At 45.6% G+C, this 19,672-nt stretch overlaps 1 protein-coding gene and 1 pseudogene across 1 annotated transcript; both read left to right on the top strand.

Annotated features, from left to right (window-relative positions):
* The first annotated feature begins 2,065 nt into the window (after nt 1–2,065).
* On the top strand, nt 2,066–3,394 carry LOC112894210 (probable glutathione S-transferase GSTF1). The gene is made up of 3 exons (XM_025961844.1): nt 2,066–2,413; nt 2,542–2,590; nt 2,680–3,394. The coding sequence occupies exons 1-3, from the start codon at nt 2,261–2,263 to the stop codon at nt 3,135–3,137; spliced, it is 660 nt and encodes a 219-aa protein (XP_025817629.1). The 5' UTR covers nt 2,066–2,260; the 3' UTR covers nt 3,138–3,394.
* A 1,395-nt stretch (nt 3,395–4,789) lies between these two features.
* The window catches only part of LOC112892599, a 36,779-nt pseudogene continuing 21,896 nt past the window's right edge, over nt 4,790–19,672 (top strand).

Below are 19,672 nucleotides of genomic sequence, written 5' to 3'. Positions count from 1 at the left end.
TCTCGTATGTCTGTGCCTTCATCTTAATGCATGTGCGTTGCTAGCTAGTCAACTCCATCTTGTAGATGGATTACAGTCGGCGGGTCATCCGAGTTCTAGTACATGTCAAAGACGGGGGCCACCCGGCAGGCGGTGGCTCGCTCCTCTCCGATCTTGAGTAAGCGATCCAAGTTCTTATCCAATGCGGAGAGAGACTTAAATTGCATGGGCTCCCAGTAGACAGGAACCGCGTTGCGTAGCCTGAATAGGAGTCGGGTACACTCTTCCCTAGATCGGATTGGATCCGATCCGAGAAGCCTTGGTGCAGTACAAGTCGAAATCGCGTCGAGAATGGACTCCTCCTCGATCTCCTTGGCTAGGTGAGGGAGCAGCATCTTGTCGAGGTTGTCGATAAACTCGTCAAGATTGTTGCGTTGAGTTGCTGCAGACATCTACGGCTCCCTGGAGTAAGCTAGATGGCTGTTGAAGCCACCTGAGCTATTGGCGACGCAGATCCAGGTGCCGAAAATGAAGGTTGTGCCCTCGTTGAGCACAACGCTGGTGAAGTCGAAAGATGCCATTGAGTTCTCCAATGGATGCTCGATGAACACCCCTACCTGGCGCGCCAGCTGTCGGTGTTTAACCTCCAAGCGTAATACCCTACATCTTGTGTGTACTTTAGTTCCGCGTGTGACATACCTACTTAGGATGCTCTTATTATTATGCTCTAGTTATAGGTTAAGAACTTGGTAGATTTCAAAAAAGTCCCAATTCAACTCCCTTCTTGGACCATGATCCTAAATTTTTGATGCAGAAGGAATGAGTCGGGCCGTCGAGCAGTGGACGTCTATCGGTGGCTAGCACCACGTTGCCCAACAACAGGCGGAGGCAGGTGGCACAGCCGACGTGCATGCCAGGACATGAGTAAGCTCATGTTGCCCGATGCGGAATAGAGAAGTTCCAGGCGTCCAACTCCCTTTTTTATTTGTTTTTATTTTTTCTAATCTTTACGAATCATGCCCTAACTTTGTGAGGGAATATTTCAGATGAATAAGTTTCTGATTCACAAAAATGTACTCATAGAAATATGTTTCACCTTTAATAAAAAAAATGCTTTATTTTACCTGGAAAATGTCTAGCTTAAAAGAAACTCTTCCTTCATCGGAAAAGAAACATTCCATCTTAAACAATTAAAAATACACCAAATGAACAATTTGAATTCACAAGAACTCGTTAATTTTCGGAATTGCTAGTGCTCAGCTATTTTGGTTGTCAGCAAGATCCAAAATAAACCTAATACTCCCTTTGATTCCTTTTATATATGGCACATTAGAATTCGGAGATGTTTTTAAAAACTGTACACGGACCATTGATTTCTCCTACAACATATTATCAATTTCTACAAATTAAAATCGTGTGGAGGGTATATGAAACAGGACTACTAATTCATCTTTTTTATACTAAGCATGCATACACTACCACTATAAAGGATCAAGTCCAATGATAGAATAAACTGTTTTCGAGACCCTCTGTATACAGCATAATTATTAATACATTTTTATTAGGACCAAACATCTAAACTAAATTCTATGTGCACAAAAATCCACTTATGAATAAATAATACTACATATAGTATATTTAAAAGAATGTTCTTTCCATACATCATACTGACCATGATTTTTCTTACAGACCATGTACAGTACATTATGGACGGTTTTTCAACATCCATTTTTATTTCGCTGGTAGTGTTTTCTCCTTCTGTGTTCGGAAAACTCAATTTCGTAGTAGTGTTATTTCACCGATGTTGGGTGTAATATAAATTATGACTTGAGAAGCAGACTAAGAAACGCAAGTCCAGATGTACATCCATTTTAGAACTAGATGATTAGTTTTGTTTCATCAATAATGACATCGGGACCACACGAATTATGATCTGACTAGCAACCAACTACAATCATGCATCGTCCCAAGAACGACAGCGGCCTCCGTTCCTCCAACAACCAAATTTCTTGCTTTTCTTCTGCTTTCATCCCTACCAAATCGATACTTTTCAATTCAGCAGGTAGCGCAACACAATTTTTAAACTAGAGACGACTAGTAGAGTCTTGAGTGATGTCTTGCTAGTTCACTTCTTCTTGTAACAGCAACACTGCTACTGGGATTGCCACTCAGAGCATATATAAAAGGGCACGTTTGCCTGGCGGAACCTGTAGTTATCAATCATCCACCCACAAGCCACAACCATCTAATAGGATAGCGAATTGCGTCAAAGTTCACGAACATGGTGTCGCCGGTGAAGGTATTCGGGCACCCGATGTCCACGAACGTGGCGCGGGTGTTGGTGTGCCTGGAGGAGGTCGGCGCTGAGTACGAGCTGGTGACCGTCGACTTCCTCGCCGGCGAGCACAACGTTTCCGACCACGTCGCCCGGAATGTAACACGATTTTCTTATCTCCTCTAAAGCTCGCATACTTCTTTTAGTATCTGTATATCATTTCGATCAGTAGGTTACAGAGTGGAAATAAAGTGGATACAGTTAATTACAACAGCGTTTTCTTGCAGCCGTTTGGGAAGATCCCCGCCCTGCAAGATGGCGACCTTATCCTGTTTGGTAAGTTCAATAGTATCATTAATCTGTTACTAGTACTTTGTCTCTCTTGTTTTCACCTATCAAAAGTTGATGAACTCGTGTGTTTTCAGAGTCGCGAGCAATCGCAAAGTACATCCTCCGCAAGTACAAGTCAAGCGAGGTCGATCTCCTGAGGGAGAGCGACATCGAAGCGGCAGCCATGGTGGACGTCTGGACGGAGGTCGAAGCGCAACAGTACTACCCCGCCCTGTCGCCGGTCGTGTTCGAGTGCATCATCTTCCCCATCGTGCGCCGCACCGCCACCGACCAGAAGGCCGTGGACGAGAGCCTGGAGAAGCTGAAGAAGGTGCTCGAGGTCTACGAGGCGCGTCTGTCGAAGCACAGGTACCTGTGCGGCGATTTCTTCAGCTTCGCCGACCTGAACCACTTCCCGTTCACCTTCTACTTCATGGCGACGCCGTACGCGTCCGTGTTCGACGCGTACCCTCGCGTCAAGGCGTGGTGGCAGTGCCTGATCTCGAGGCCGTCGATCAAGAAGGTCAGCGCAAGCATGCCGACCAAATTCTAAGCTCCCTTTTGCCATCTCCGGCAAACAAGCGTTAGTTGATAGCGTGAAATAAATCGAATGCTGTGTACTGTCACACGAAAGACAACAGCAGTTGCCAGTGTGTTTACCTCGGGCTGTTAAAATTATCGTTGTGTCTATGCACGCACTATCATGCGGCAGCAAGCTCATGGACCAAGCAGTTGTTATCTTGGGTTGTAAATTAAACTGCATGAGGATAATTTGTGACTCCAGGATAATAATAATTTCTTTTCAGGAGTGGTTGAAGTGTACAACGTATATTTATGTTTGTGTCATTTCTTTCAATATAATCCACGCGGATTAGTGGCATCTTTACAATGAAAGGACAGATTTATTTTATTTTAATTTGTTGTTGATCCGAATGAGTTGTTTAATCTAGGCTAGGTAGATGATGGATGGCATAGATCATTTAGAAGATGTTTTGGCTGTGGCTGTACAGCTCAGCCACTCGGCTGCACGCTGCAGCTGCAAACGTTCACGAGAGTATCTGCAAACTACAGTGTGGCCTGGCTGCAGCGGCTGCTCTCTGGGCTGCCATGTCGGGAGAAGGGAAATATGTGTTGATGTGTGGCGAAGAGGAGACAAAATGTGCGCTGTGCGATAATTTGATATTACTTATCAAATCCAATTTGAACTTCTATTTTCTATAATTTATTTTAATTCATTATACTAGCTCGTCAATTTGTAGTCATTGGCTAGTAATCTAACAAATAACCATTAGAAATTAATAGATAGATTTAGCCCCGACATATATTCAATCTTGTTTACCTATTCTTCGTATCATTGTAACAGAATCCTATTTACCTTTCCGTAATAGATAAATTCTATTTTTTCTTTATTCGTTTGTAATAAACTACTATAGTTTCCACTAGGTATTCATTTTTAAATGATGGATAGAGCATAATAATTTGACTGTTTAATGTTTTGTATTCCTAAAGTATATGATTTATTTTTTTTTTGTCTGCTCGTGAGGTTTGATATGAATCCTAAAAACGAGGTGTCTAATTTTTTTTGCGCGGAAAAGAAGTGCCTAATTAGCAACAGAAAAATAAAATGTTTGAAGTTTCGAAAACGTACGGTTAAGGACAAATATCCAAACAACCTGGGCACGTGGAGGGTCCATCAATGTGTTGGAGGTTTGGCCTTAATTTAGCTCGTCCGAGTACAGACTTTTTTTTGAACAGTGACACAGACACGTCACGGCCATCTGCTAGTAAAGAAAATTCAACACGAACAATTCTAGGTTCATTGCTTTTGTGTGTTTGGATAGATACGATCCACGAATGGCACTGCTCCTCCTCTCAGCCCGGCACACCTGTACAAATACCGGTGTTTCTGCTGTCACGCCGTGTAGCGAGCAGGCTCCGCAATTCCACATCACCCGAGGCGGAGCGCTCGATCCATCTGCTCGCTCTCTCCGCTAGGTCGAATCCAGCCGAGGACGCCGCCGCCGCCGCCGATCCAGCAGGGTGATGACAGCGTACAAGATGCGCCAATTCAACTTGGCACACAGGTCAGTTGCGTATGCAAATCCAGCCTTGTGTGTGTAACAACTCACCGGCGTCACGCAGGATCGTGCTCTCGCTCCGCTGACGAGATGCCGGGCGTACGGGAATGTGCCGCAGCCGGCACACATGTCCCTCTACTACGGCCAGCGGGCGACGCCGGGCGGCCTCCTCATCTTCGAGGCCTGCGCCGTGTCGGTATCACACCCGATTTATAAGAAAATAAACCGAGCAATCATATATACGTCAGGATCAAGTCACGGATATATACAACAGAATCATCAAGATATCATAACACATATCTCGAAATAAAAGCGTATAAATTGTAAATGAATATCTTTATTACAACTAAATCAAGAATCAGTTCAAGGAGTGCGGAAGCGTAAAATGAATACATGAAGAACAGGGCGCCACAGGGACGTCGGCTGGGAGACAAACGCCTAAAAGTCGTCAAGCCCGTTGATGTAGTCCTCCACGTCGCCTGGTACTGAGCAGCAGTCGAAGATGTCCCAAAAAGAGCAGTCGAAGATGTCCCAAAAAGAACAGAAGAGTAGAGAAGGCAAGTGTGAGTACACAACTTGTACTCAACAAGTATAACACGAATTATGAGGCTCTACGGTTAGCTGACTCAACTGCATTAGCTCTTAATCTTGGCAAATTTTATTAAAGCTACTTACTACCGGTGGATGAATAACCATAACCCAAGTTGCATAATAATTAATTAAAATTAATCATGAGTGTACTGAAATCCAAACCAAACCACCAAGAGTAAACTACACTAATCAGACGGAGGATCTGGGCCGCTCATGACCGTGAGCACGGCTAGTATACCAGTTTTACACTCTCGATAGGTTGCACAACTTTACCCACAAGTCGTGAGCTACGCTAGTTGTTCATCACACTTCCTTAGGTGAGATGACAAGCAACCACACCACGAGACCGTTACAAAGGATCACGTTAGTAAGGTGTAACCGCTAAGGTTTCTGGATCAGCGATGATGGAGCCCACCTCACGGGGGTACAAGCACACAACACAGACCAAGCCGGAGGAGTAGGGACCATTGAAGCTTACCACCCCTCTTGCCCCGCAGGTAAGTTACTCCCAAACCAAAATGACCTAATTAGTAAGTCAAGACTGTCCCATTCCAGTCTTGTGGTTGCGCGGTTGTCCCAGATTGTCGCTCTATGAACCGGTCCTTATGGAGAGTGGCCAACCAAGTACTAAGCACCGTGCTAGCCCCCTAAACCATGTTTCTAATAAAAATATATTTTAACGAGACGTGAGCCGCTCAAGCACACAGCACAGAGGGCCACTCTTAGAATCAAGTTGCATATACCATATATCAAAATTAATTAAAAGGACCATAATGTGTGAGAGCGCAGCACCTAGCACAACTAACCCAAAATGCAACCCAAGGTATTTATATAAAGGATAAAAGTAGCTAGGAAATCCTTATAGGCATACAGTATTAAAATGCAGTATGAAATTGTATTTAAAAAGATGATAGGATGTTCATATTATACTTGTCTTCCTCAAAGTTCTCCTGCTGCTGCTTAAAGGGCTCTGAAGAAGGTAGCTCCTGGTACTCCTCCGATGGCTCAACGTCTACTCACGATCGTAACGTCCAAGCATGGTTCACACAGGCACATACATGCAAACAAAGGGAAAAAGATAAGAAACAGTACAACAATACTATAAAACAGCACACAAAGCTAAGCTAAAACTATTCTACGCGTTAGAGCGCGAAAATCACCTAAAACGCAGCTAAGACGCGAAAACTAGGGCTAAACAAGCTCTAGGGACTTTTCTGTAAGAAAACCGAAGGTTCTAGGGTTTCTGTGCAAAAACCGAGGGCCTAAACCTAATTAAACTATAGACACAGGGTCTAACGCGCTAAAACTCAAGGGTTGGACTGCGGACCCAAAATCTAGAAAGCTTAGGGGCTTCGGTGCAAAGATCGGGGCTCCACTGGAATTACTTCTGAACTGGGTTGGACCGCGGGTTGGTTTCAAGGGAACTCAGGGTCTCTTTAGCAAAGCTGCCAGAGCGAAGGGGTACCTTCTAATCTGGACCGTCAGATCTGGATCGGACGGTTCGGACGCGTTCCAGTTCGGACGGTCCAATCTGAACGGTGGGGGTCCGGACGGTCCGATCTGCACGGCAGATCTGATCCGCTGCATCTAGATCTAACGGCTCGGGTTGAAGGGGTACACTGGATCTAATCTCGACCGCTAGCTTCGGATCGGACGGCTCGGGTTGGGTGGGGGAGCGCGAGCGGTGGTGGAAGACGCTGGTGACCAAAACCCGCGGCAGCGCGGCTCGGGCTCGCCGGAGTTCCATCGAAATCGATGCTCCGAGGGTCAAATCGACCTGTGCTTGGGTCTGCCGTGATCAGCATGGCACGTGTGATCTACCTGGGGCACTTGCGGGCCTCGGGGGTGCTCGGGAATACGGTTGCGACGGCGGAGGCGGGTCTGTGCGGCGGCGCTCGCCGGCGTGCGGCGTTCTGGCCTAGGGACAGGCTAAGATCTACAATATCTAGCGCCAAAAGGACCAAGGGAACATGCTGATGCTCATCGGGGGCTTGGATTGACCGGAGAGGCAGCGCAGGGTGATCGACGGCGAGGTCCGAGCGGCGGGGACGGGCGGCGCTCGTGGGGAGGGCTGCTGCAGGGGTCCTCCGGGCTTCTAATCCCCACGGGTCGGCTCGTGGTGCTCCTGCGGAGGTGCCACGGGGGTTAAGAGGGTCGGAGGGCTAACGGCGGCGAGGAATCGAGGTGGCGGAGCTTCTCACCGGCGGCGGGTCTCGGTCAAATTCCGGCCACTACCGGCAGAGAGGTCGAGGGTGGAGGCCTCGGGAAGCTTCCTGGTGGAGCGGTGAAGCTACTGCGGGCCTTGGCCGGGGTGGAGGTGCAACGGGGCGGCGGGTCCGCGGCGGAGCGAGCGGGCGGCGGTTTAGGGTTTGGGGCGGCGGCTACGAGGTAGGGGATAAGGGTGCAGAGGGCGCGGGGTGGTTTAAAGAGAGAAGCCAGGGATCTCGGGGGGGCGCGCTCGGGGAAAGGCCGGCGAAGATCGCGGCGGGCGTTGCACGGTCGGTGGAGGGAGGAGGAAGAAGGGGCCGACAGGTGGGGTCAAGCGGTCAGAGGGAGAGAGAGCGCATGCTGCTGGGCTGCGGGGAGAGGAGAAGTGAGCTGGTCGGGGAAAGAAAGAGAGAAAGACAGGAATGGGCCGAGCGTGGGGGAAGAAAGAGAGCCGAGCGTGGGGGAAGAAAGAGAGGAACGAGCTGCGGGCTGGGCTGCTTCTCTGTTTCCTTTTCTTTTTCTTTTTCAAACCAACTCAAATCTATTTGAATTCAACTAAAATTTGAATTCAAACTCTTTTGCACTCACTCAAATAAAATTTATGCACCAGCATGAATGCACAAACATGTTGATCCTAAATAAATTTTTAATTACTTGTGTAATTTAATTAAATTAAATGCAAGCTAGGCAAGATAAATCTTTAGAAAATTAATGGAGCCAATTAAATCAATTATAAATCTTGAAATTTTACATTAGGGTGTTACAGTCGGAGGCCGCGCGGGGGTTCCGGACGTGCCGGGGCTGTGGACCGACGAGCAGGTGGAGGCCTGAGAGCCCATCGTCGACAACGTGCACGCCAAGGGCGCCGCTTTCTTCGCCCGTATATGGCACCGGCCGCGCCGCCGCCGCAGGTACGGCGCTTATTAGCTTCTCGGTGTCGAATGGCTCCGGCCAAGCAGACTAACCAGTGGCCACTTCTGACAGGGATGCGGTGTTAGTGCTTGACATTAGACTATTACAGATATTCTTCTCCCCTTTATTGCGTGCGAGACTTATTAGATATACGACGGGGGCTGTTTGGATTCAGCATAATTTTTAATCCGGATTATATCAAAATATTTGGATGCCAATTAGGAGAATAAACATGAGCTAAGTATAAAATTAATTGTATAAATGTTAACTAATTCACGAGACGAATCTATTAAACCTAATTAATCCATCATTAGCATATATTTACTGTAGCACGATATTGCCAAATCATAAACTAATTAGGCTTAATGGATTCATCTCGCAAATTAGGCTCCATTTATGCAATTGGTTTTATAATTAGCTTATATTTAATACTTCCAATTGATATCTAAATATTAGATGTGGCGGGGTTTAAAGTTTAATCTAGAGATTCAAACGGCCCTTATCTTCATTTGTGACAGAGTTCCAGCCAAATGGGCAACCACCAATCTCAAGCACGGACAACAAGCAGGTTCCACCTCAGGTCGCCCACGATGGTCACGTCTACGAGTGCACGGCCCCTCGAAGGCTGGAAAAAGAGGAGATACCGCACGTCGTAAACGACTTCCGGGTAGCCGCCAGAAATACCATCAATGCAGGTAAAAACATAGTCTAAGTCCTCAAAAGTCAATTAACTAACAATATAATCATAGATTCATTAATCTTTTACTGGCAATTTAATCAATATTTGTGCTGGATCCTTGCCACTGGAAGGGTTCGATGGGGGTGGAGATCCACGCCGCGAACGGGTACGTGATCGACAAGTTCATGAAGGACACACTATAAAAGAGAAACATCGCATCTTTTTTATAAAAAATATAACCCGTTTCTACAAATAGAGCGGGGCTACTGTAGCAACCGATCGTTCTTGAAAAATCATTTTCAGAAGCAGGTCACCCTCACCCGTCCCTAAAAATGGATGCTATTTTTAGGGGTGGGTGAGGGGGTGACTATCCTCTAAAAATACCATTTGTAGGGGTGGATCACCCCCTCACCCGTCCCTAAAAATATCCGATAAAAGTAGCAGACCACCCTTCTTCCTCCTTCCGAACATTTATTGTTTGCTCGGGATAGGTGCTACCTGGAAAATGAAATAAAGTGAAAGGGGAGGGAAGGTTTCAAACTTGATTTCCTTCGAGTTAGGGGCTGTAGGAGGTAAGTTGATGCTAATCTCATATCTTTTTTATACTTTTTGGATAGTTTTAAGACTCAAGTGGAGCTCTCTTTGCCTCTAACTAGATCTAGATCTCCATGGTGTGGATTTGCCATTTGAGGCTCCATTCGCCTCAAACTTTTGGATGAAGTTATGCTATTTTATTAGAAGAACATGATTATGAAATCATTTGGGCTCAATCTATAAGTTTTAGCCTCATTCTCAAGTAAATAATTTTCTAGATCCATGGAGGAGAGAGGAAGAATTTTTTTTCTATATTTACATAAATGCATGATAGTTTTTTTCCAAGATTTAGTGGTACAATAATAGATTAGGTTTTGATTATTTTATTTAGTACAAGTTAAATTAATTTTTTTCCAATATCAATGCATATATAGACGTATACATTTATGGCCATATGGGGCTCCATTTCCTTCGAGGAAAAGATTTGATTTATATTTTTCTATCTTTGCACACATGCATGATAGATTTTTTTCCAAAATTTAGTGATATAAATAATAGGTTCGGTTTTGATTTTTTTATTTAGTACATGTTGAATTGACTTTTTTCAACATCTACGCGTATATAGAAGTATATATTTATGGCCATTTAGGGCTCCATTTCCTTCGAGAATAGGATTTTGATTTATTTATTTTCTATATTTTCATAAATGCTTGATAATTTTTTTCCAAGATTTAGTGGTACCATAATAGGTTGGGTTTTGATTTTTTATTTAGTACATGTTAAATATATTTTTTAATCCATTTAAATTATTTGTTGATGTTCAGAGATGGATAGGACATGGATGTACAAGGCACGAAGGACGTATGCCTATTTCTGTGGAGAACTTAATAAAATCATGCAAGCTGCGGAAAACCACGCAAGAAATAAGAAGACACGGAGGATACCTTGCCCGTGCAAAACATGCAAGAATATGAATATGAGAGTATTCACCAACACAACTACAATCACATCGCATGTGTTGGTGGATGGTTTTGTTAAGAACTACATGATCTGGACGTATCATGGCGAGAATGCTCCACCTCCGACTGATAATCCACTCGATGAAATCAAACGTCTAGTTTGATAGAATGTTTGATGCTTACAATGATTTTGATGTTGGTGGCGGCGATGATGATGGTGTTGATGGATCCATTATGATGGTGTCAACGAGGGGCCCATCGATGGTGACAATAGTGACGAAGAACTTGACGATGGTGATTTCCTGAGCCAGTTGTTGTGTCACACAAAAGCAAAGCTATTGGTTGGTAGTGCCAAGGGGTTCGCAAACTTCGAGACGGTGAAAAAATCAGCAGAGGAAAATGTATACGAGCGACCAAAGGGATGCCTGAGATACTGGACCGTGCTTCGTTTCATACTTGAGCCATTGACTGTGAAGGCTAAGCATAGTTGGTCAAATGGTAGTTTGAATGATCTGCAATGTATCTTGGCTTGGTTGAATGTCAGCCAAAATATATCGAGCAAAGAAGCTTGTAGGCATTATATTCGTTACCATCCATGATTAGTAGGCATTGCGTGTCCTCTCAGGATAAATTAAAGGTAGGATGAGATGCACGGTGTGCGTGGATGGCACCGTATCATCTTTCCTGGAAGGTTCTCGAAAGGTAGTTTACCTTGGGTATAGGCGCTTCTTGGTGGAAGGACATAGGTACCGAAGTAAGAAGTTCTATAATTTTTTTGATCGCATGCCTGAACTGCATTCTGCTCCAGTAAAACGAGACGAGCACTACATTTTTGATATGGTCCGGACCATCCAGGTCACTTATGGGAAAATGAAGAAAGATGGAAAGAAGAGAAAGATAGATAAGGCACCTATCAATGGTGTACCATTCAAGAAACAATCCATCTTCTACAAGTATTTGCCGTATTAGGCGGATCTTGAGGTCCACCATGCAATCGATGGTATGCACCTGAAGAAGAATGTGTTTGGTAACACAATTGGGCTCCTTCTAGAGACATCATCCAAGATAAAGGATACCTTGAAGTCGCGCTAGGACTTGGTAGCCATGAAGATAATAGAAGATCTTCACCCTGTGGATAAAGGGAATGACAGATATGAACTCCCCCCGGCTAGCTATAATTTGACACATGATGAGAAGAAGGCAATGTGTGAGAGCTTACGGGGGATCAGAATCCCAAGTTATTTCTCCTTCATCATAAGGAAACTAGTCTCGATGAAAGACATAGCACTATGCGGTTATAACTGTCACGATTGTCATGTGTTGATGACGGTACTCCTCCCAGTTGCAATCAGAGCGATCAAGCCAGTATATGTAAAGATGGTAATCACTCGATTGTGTTACTTCTTCAACAAGATTTCACAAAAGGTGATCGATGAAGATGAATTGCAGGATCTCTAAGAATTTATTGGGGAAACTATGGCGCAGCTCGAGATGTGCTTCCCTCCTGGATTTTTTGATATAACAGAACACGTAATGATTCACATGGTCAATCAGATACGAGCACTAGGTTCACTTTACATACATGAAATGTGGACGTATCAGCGTATCATGTCCATTCTCAACCGGTATGTACCTGAATCGTGCTTATCCTGAGGGGTCCATGATAGAGGGATATAGTACTTAGGAAATCATCAAGTGTTGCCTAGGTTACCTAAAGGATAAAGTGGGCCTTGGTTTGCCTATTCCAAGCTTTTTAGGGAGGTTGGAAGGTGTTGGCACGGTTGGGAGGAAAACCTTCATCGAAAAGGATTTCAAAGGTGTGCAACAAGCACATTATAGTATCTTGCAGCACCTCACAATAATGACACCTTTATTCAATGAACACTTGAGCATGATTCGTGCAGAAAGTAATGGCCGCTCGGATGATTGGATCATGAGAGAGCATAAGCGTCGGCTGACTGCATGGGTGAAGGACCTGGATCTACTAGATGGGGAGACCGTGGATGAGCAAACGATTAAAAGATTTGTAGCTGGCCCATCTAGCCAGGTCATATCATGGCAAGGGTATGATATTAATGAATATCAATTTTATATTGCCTTAATATAATGACACTTGGAATCAATATATATGATAAAATATGCTGTGGTTTTGATATTTTTTTAAAAAATTCACCTATGTTTTGCTATTTTTGAATTAAATGAATTTTTAGAATTAAAATAAATTATTATATACGCTGAAATATGGTTTTAGCTTTTTTAAGTTCTACATGTCAGAATAGGCTTATGGTACAAATTTTACTTTTTTTATCTGTTTTGCTATTTTTTTTGAATTCAATGATTTTTGAAAATAAATAGAAAATCATTTGTAGGGGCGGGTGGGGCCTCACCCGCTCCTAAAAATGCATTTGAAGGGGCGGGTGAGGCCCGCACCTACCCCTACAAATCATTTTCAATTTTACTCCAGAAATTCATATAATTATAAAAAATAGCAAAACACATAAAAAAGGTGAAATTTGTACGATAAGCCTATTATGATCTATAGAACTAGCAAAAATACATATGTATATTTCAGTGTATATAGTGATTATGAGTGTGGAAACCATAAAGTGAGACTTGAGTTGTAGGAGACAGTAGAGTGTGGGTGAGCTATACATTATGGTTCCACACTCTTAAGAATTATGTACGCTGAAATATGGTTTTAATATTTTTTAAGTTATAAAGGTCAGAATGGGCTTATGGTATAAATTTTATTTTTTATATGTCTTGCTTTTGAAAATGCATTTGTAGGGCGGGTGAGCACCCGCCCCTATAAATCATTTTTCAAATTTATTCTGGAAGTTCGCATAATTCAAAAAAAATAGCAAAACATATAAAAAAAGTAAAATTTGTACCATAAGCCTATTGTGATCTATGGAACTAGGAAAAAACACTACATGCATATTTTAGTGTATATAGTGATTATGAGTGTGGAAATCACAACGTGAGCCATGAGTTATATGAGATAGTAGAGTGTGGATGAGCTATACATCATGGTTCCACACTCTTAACAATTAGATACGCTGAAATATGATTTTGATATTTTTTTAAGTTCTACAGGTCAGAATAGGCTTATAGTACAAATTTCACTTTCTTTATGTGTTTTGCCTTATTCTAAATTATGCAAATTTCCAGAATAAATTTGAAAAATAATTTGTAGGGGCGGGTGGACGCCTCACCCACCCATGAAAATGCATTTGTAGGGGCGCGTGGATGCCTCACCCGCCCTTGAGAATGCGTTTGTAGGAGGCGAGATTTGGCAAAATTTTGGCATTTGGATTTGGACGCCGTTAGGTTGGCAGATTTTCCCGTGGGCTCCTCTCTGCCACCGCTCCTCTGCCCACGCTGCACTCACCGCGCCGTCGCTTCCTGCGCCAGCCTCCTCCCCGCGCCGACCTCTACCCCATGCACCGCCTCCTCTACCTGGGCCGGCCTTCTCCCCGGATCCAGCGCGCCCTCGCCGGATCCACTAGCCCCGACCTTCCCGCGCTGCCTCTTCCTCCTCTAGCTGAGTTCCGCCCGCCCCAGCGGCCCTGCCCACGGCCGCGCCTCCACCTTGTCCATGCGGCGCCTCCCTCCCTCCCCGCCGGCCGACCCCCTTCGGCGCCGCCGACCCACCTCACTGCCGGCCTCCTCCTCCGCGCGCGGCCCACCCCAGCCCTCCTCCTCCCCACGCCCGAGGCTCCCCGTCGGTGCGTCCTCTCGTAGGTAGTGGATTTCCTTTTTTCTCAATTTTTATCCTTTTGCCATTATTTCTCTGATGAATTACATTAGTTCCATTAGTTTCAAATTAGTTAATTTGTGGATTAGTTAATATCTATGTCTGAAATTATTTAATTAGTTAATTTGTGGATTAATTTCATTAGTTAATATGTATGTGTATTCAATTTTAGTTTCAAATTATTCAAGTTATTTTCATTACTGAATGTGAAAGTGATTTGCTACTTATTGATACAAGAGGTGAAGATATGTATGTGAATGTGAGTATATGAAAGAGTGTATTTCTAGCATTTCTTATTCAAAATAATTATAATTTAAATGTGAAATTTGAATGCTCTATAATGTAGCAGTCGTAAATAGATCCTCCGTCATCATCTTCCCCATGAAGGGATGATGCAGCAGCGCAAGATGACGATATTGATCAAATTGCATCCCAGTTGGAGTGGGGTGACAGCGCCGACATCGGTGCCCAATCTGGGGATGATGAGGCCGACTTGGGGCTGAATTTGGGGATGAGGACGGCCCTAGAATTGGACAAGGGGCTTGGGTAGGAAACAGGTGGCACGATCCGCTTGATCCACACCCTTTTCGACCAAGACAAAGCCGTTCAAGGGAGGAGTTTGATCCGGATTACGAAATAAATCCAAGTCAAGTAATGGATACGCGATTAACTACAACCAAGCATTAACTATACATTTTCATAGACTACGCGTAATGACTTGCTGAATCGTATGATCCATCAAGGCAGCTCAAACAGGAAGGAGTAAACGCTGATGCTGTCCCCCAAGCCCCATAGAGGAAAACAACGAAAGCTCGGGTCCGGAACGTGAAACTACAACCTCTGGCAGCCAAAACAAAAGGAAACGAGGTCAGTGAGGAAGAAACCAATACCCCGAAGGGCAATGGATAGTCAATGCAATTAGTGCGGCAGGAGAGTCCATAGATCCTCCAGAGATTATGGCAAAGTTTCAGAATGCCATTGGTGCTATAATCACAACAAAGGTGGTTTTGGATTCAACGATCCCCAAATGGACGCAGGTTCTTGAGGGGAAGAAAGAAGTGATGTGGCAACTGTTGAGCAGAGCTTTTATTCTACCAAGAGGAACTAAAGATAAAGTAAAGCATTATGCTCAGAAGATGCTGGGTGAAACTTTCTGCCGATGGAAGAGTGATTTGAATACCAAGTGTGTCTAGAAGGGCTGAACGCCATTTGCAGATTACGGTGACATTACACCAGCACAAGGGGAAGAGTTTGTTTGATTAAAGACCTCTGAGGAAGCTCTAGCCCTAAGCTAGAAGAATCGAGATCTAGCACTGAGCAACATACATAGAGTCCACTTTGGGCCAGGTGGATATCAAAGGCAGGTTGACAAGTGGCAACATGAAAGAGAGTCGGCAATAGCTGCCGGGCAGCCCAACCCTTTTCAAGGCTTGGAAGAACATGGCTGGTGGTGGGTTCAAGCAAGGAAGCCAAAGATAGTTGAAGGAAAACCAAAGATTGACCAACCCGAGACCGAAGCAATGGCAGCAAAGATGTTAGAACTTGCCGAGCTTCAGAAACAAGGAAAGTTCGAAGGCAATAGGGAGGAGGATGTGCTCAATGTAGCTATTGGCTCCAAAGAGCATGGAGGCCGCGTTAGAGATGTGTCCTCTCAGTTGACCATCAAGGATGGGTTCCAGAATGATCGGGCTAGATACAGGAGCCATGAACGCTACACAAAAAGTTTAAGGATTTGTTCATGGCAACACTTGCGGAGCAGTAGTAGTCGGGGCTACTTTGGTTCAACCCATCGCAAGAGGTGGGGCAACAACAGATGGTCATGCCCCCACTAGTACTTGGCCAAGCGAGTATGTATGCTCAGAGTAGTGTCAACTTGACCACAGCCCAGTTGTTATCACCATAATTTAGCTAGGCCAGGAGATGGGCCGCGAAGCAAGATGGGCTCGAAAGATAATTGTAGTGGGCTTGCGAATCGGCCCTTGCGCGGGCGTTTTGAGACTAGGGTTGGCCATGTATCTAGATAGGTGTGTGCATTTAAAATAGTTTAGATAGAGATAGCCAAGATTCGTGTCATGGTCAGTTAGGATTGGTTAGGAAAGGCAAGTCTTCGGACTATAAATATGTACCTTGGATTATGAATAAAATCAATCAATCATTCACCAACAACTCTTGGCGCATCGCCACCCCTATTCTAGGGTTTCTCGGGTAAGTGCCGTGCAGCCCCGATCACACCTCGCGTGATTGGGGCAGCATCGTTCCTGCCTATCTAGCTTTGTGTTTCTCGTACCGAAGCGTTGTTGATGGCAAGTAACACTAGTTATCTTGGCGTTTATAGAGTAGCATCGGCTCTTCCATGCTTTATTCGTGCATCGTTTGTTACCTGTAAACGCTCAGCTGTCCTTGTGCCCGATCTCGGGTGTAAGGGAAGCACCTTGCTCTATTCTTGTTTAGTAGATCCAATCTATTATGGTTAGTCTTCATTCATCGAAGATTTAGTTTAATATCTGCATGATTAGGCCCATCAAATGGGTTGAATGTTCCGGCAGTATGCTTGGTGCTTTGTATCAACTTAAAGAGGGATCATTCCGAGAATCGGCTCTCTGTTTAAGTTGCTATTCTGTTACCTTTCATATCTGTTAGGCTCAATCATGTGTAGGATGTTCCAGTTATGCAGTGAAAGCTTTAATCGTTGTAGATTGGGTTAGCTAATGGATTATAGAGCAGGTTTTATATTTACCATCGGATATGCGTACTTTATTCAAAAACTTAGATCCGATCTGATGTTAGATACAATCGGCTCTTTACAACCGATATCAGGAGTCACCCAATGAGCCGATCACGGCTCGGACTAACGTTTACACATGTTTGTGCATGCAGGAAACTAACATAGATCACTTCTACACCTTCCTGATCAGGTAAAAGGTTAGGTGGCACACCTAGCAACCCAGACGCCAGGTCGTGTGCCGGATCTCGGGCCGTTGATCGAGGGACCGGGGCCCACCAGCAGTCCTGAGAGCCTCTCGGCTCCTCGTGTTGCCTGTCGCTACTCACCGGTGGGTTTTGACCGACAACACCCGTCATACTCAGTGGATACAATAACGAGTACTACTCCCTGCTTGTTGCTCTATCCGATTGGCAGAGCTGGGAAGAAAAAAGAAGTTGCCAAGGCCCAGGTGGAGCCTGTTGGAGGTTTATTTGAGAGAAAACAGATCCCGCCCCTATATGCGTGCGTACAAGTGGAGCAACTCTTGAAATCAAGCTACGAGGATAACGAGATAGACATCCCCACCGCAGATGGGAAGAATTACCATGGAGAATGCACCGGCACTACCCTTGTGTGCCATAAACGAGATATCGTCTTGGTCAGTCAAGTACATTTGGCTTCTTCGGATTGTATCTCGCCAGCACCACAAGAGCAGGGGGCACCACTAGAGCATACTCTACCGGCTCTGCCATCTCTACTGGCCCCGCTATCACCACCACCAAGAGAGCCATCACCGCAAGCCCCGCAACCACCGCTGGCTAGAACATCACCACCACCATGAGAGCCATCACGCAAGGCCCCACTATGTAACACCCTAAGGTAAAATTTCGAGATTTATAATGAATTTAATTGGGCTCCAGTAATTTTCTATGGATTTATTTTGCCTAGCTTGCATTTATTTATAATTCAATTCACAAAGAATTAAAATTTATTTTAGGTTCAACATGTTTGTGCATTCATGCTGGTGCATAAATTTTATTTGGTTGAGTGCATAGGGGTTGAATTCAAATAGAATCGAGTTGGTTTGAAAAAGAAAAGGGAGGAAACAAGAAAGTAGGTCAGTCATTCCTTCTTTTCTCTCAGTCATTCCTTCTATCCTCAGTCATTCCTTATATTCTCAGTCATTCCTTATATTCTCAGTCATTCCTTATATTCTCAGTCATTCCTTCGATCCTCAGTCATTCCCTATATTCTCAGTCATTCCTTATATTCTCAGTCATTCCTTCTATTCTCAGTCATTCCTTCTTTCTCAGTCATTTCCCCAGCTCGACCCCACCTGTCGGCCCCTTCTTCCTTCTTCCTCTACCGGCCGCGCAACGGCCCCCGAAACTTCCGGCGAGCTCTCTCGCTTCGGGCCCGCATGCCAATGTGGGCCGCTGCCCTACAAGAAGGTTCCGCGCCCTAGAACCCTAAACCTAGCCGCAGCAGCACCTCTGGAGACCCGCAGCGCCGCCGCCTCCTTCTTCCCTCCGCCGCGCAAATGCCTCGGCCTCACCGCCGACCGGCCGTTCCGCTGCACCCCGGACCACCACAACCCCCGTGTCCGTTCCCTCTCGCCATCCCGAAGCTCCACGAGCCCAGCATCGAAGCTCTACGCCTCGGCATCGACCGAATTTCCTGAACGAACCTTCGACGGTGAGCCGCTCCGCCGTCGGAATTCCTCATCGTCGTTGCATCCTGATCCGTCTTAACCCCCTGGTTACCTCCGCAGGGAGTTCCCCGACTGATCTGCGCGTCCAAGGGACCTCGAGCCTCTCTGCAGCAGCCTTCCCCACGAGCGCCGCCTGTTCCGCCGCTCGGACCTCGTCGCCGACCATCTTCCGCTGCAGCTCCGGCCACCACGAGACCTGGGTGAGCTTTCCCGCCATTCCTTGGTCCTTTTTGCGCTAGATGTCGTAGATCTTTAGCCCTCTCTTAGACTGGAACGCCGCGCGCCGGCGATGCGCCGTCGTGCCGATCCGCCCCGTCGTCGTGCGCGCCGCCTGAGACCTCCCCGAGCTCTGCAGTAACCCTAGGTGGATTACCCATGTCGCGTAGGCCATGCCAGACCTGAGCTCGAGTAGTTTTGACCCTCGGAGCATTGAATTTGAGGAACTCCGGCGAGCCCGAGCCGCGCGCCGCCGCGGGAGTCAAATTCCAGCGACCGTTCCGCCGTCCCCGCGAGCCAGCCAGATCGGACCAGTCCGATCCAGATCGGACCGTCCGGACCCCGCTGTTTAGATCGGATCGTCCGAACCGGAATGCGTCCGAACCGTGAGATTTAGATCCAACCGCCCAGATTAGAAGCCGTGTACCCCTTCAGCCATGGCAGTTTTGTTAAAGAGCCCCTGAGCTTCCTTAGAATAAACCCGCGGTCCACCCTTAGTTCAAAAGAAATTGCAGTCGAGTCCTGTTTTACCCGTTTAGACCCCTGAGCTTTCCAGTTTTTGAAACCGCCGTCCAAGCCCCGGGTTTTCACATGCTAGCCCCTGTGTCTACCCTTTATTTACGTTTAGGTCCCTGGTTTTCGTCCAGAACCCCCCTGTAGTCCAGTTTTTCTCGCAGATAGGTCCCTGGATCTTGTTTCAAGCATAGATTTCGCGTCTTAGCTCCATTTTAGGTGTTCT

Source organism: Panicum hallii, chromosome 5, assembly GCF_002211085.1.
Source record: "Panicum hallii strain FIL2 chromosome 5, PHallii_v3.1, whole genome shotgun sequence".
NCBI lineage: Eukaryota > Viridiplantae > Streptophyta > Magnoliopsida > Poales > Poaceae > Panicum > Panicum hallii.
This window is presented reverse-complemented; position numbering and strand designations above follow the sequence as displayed.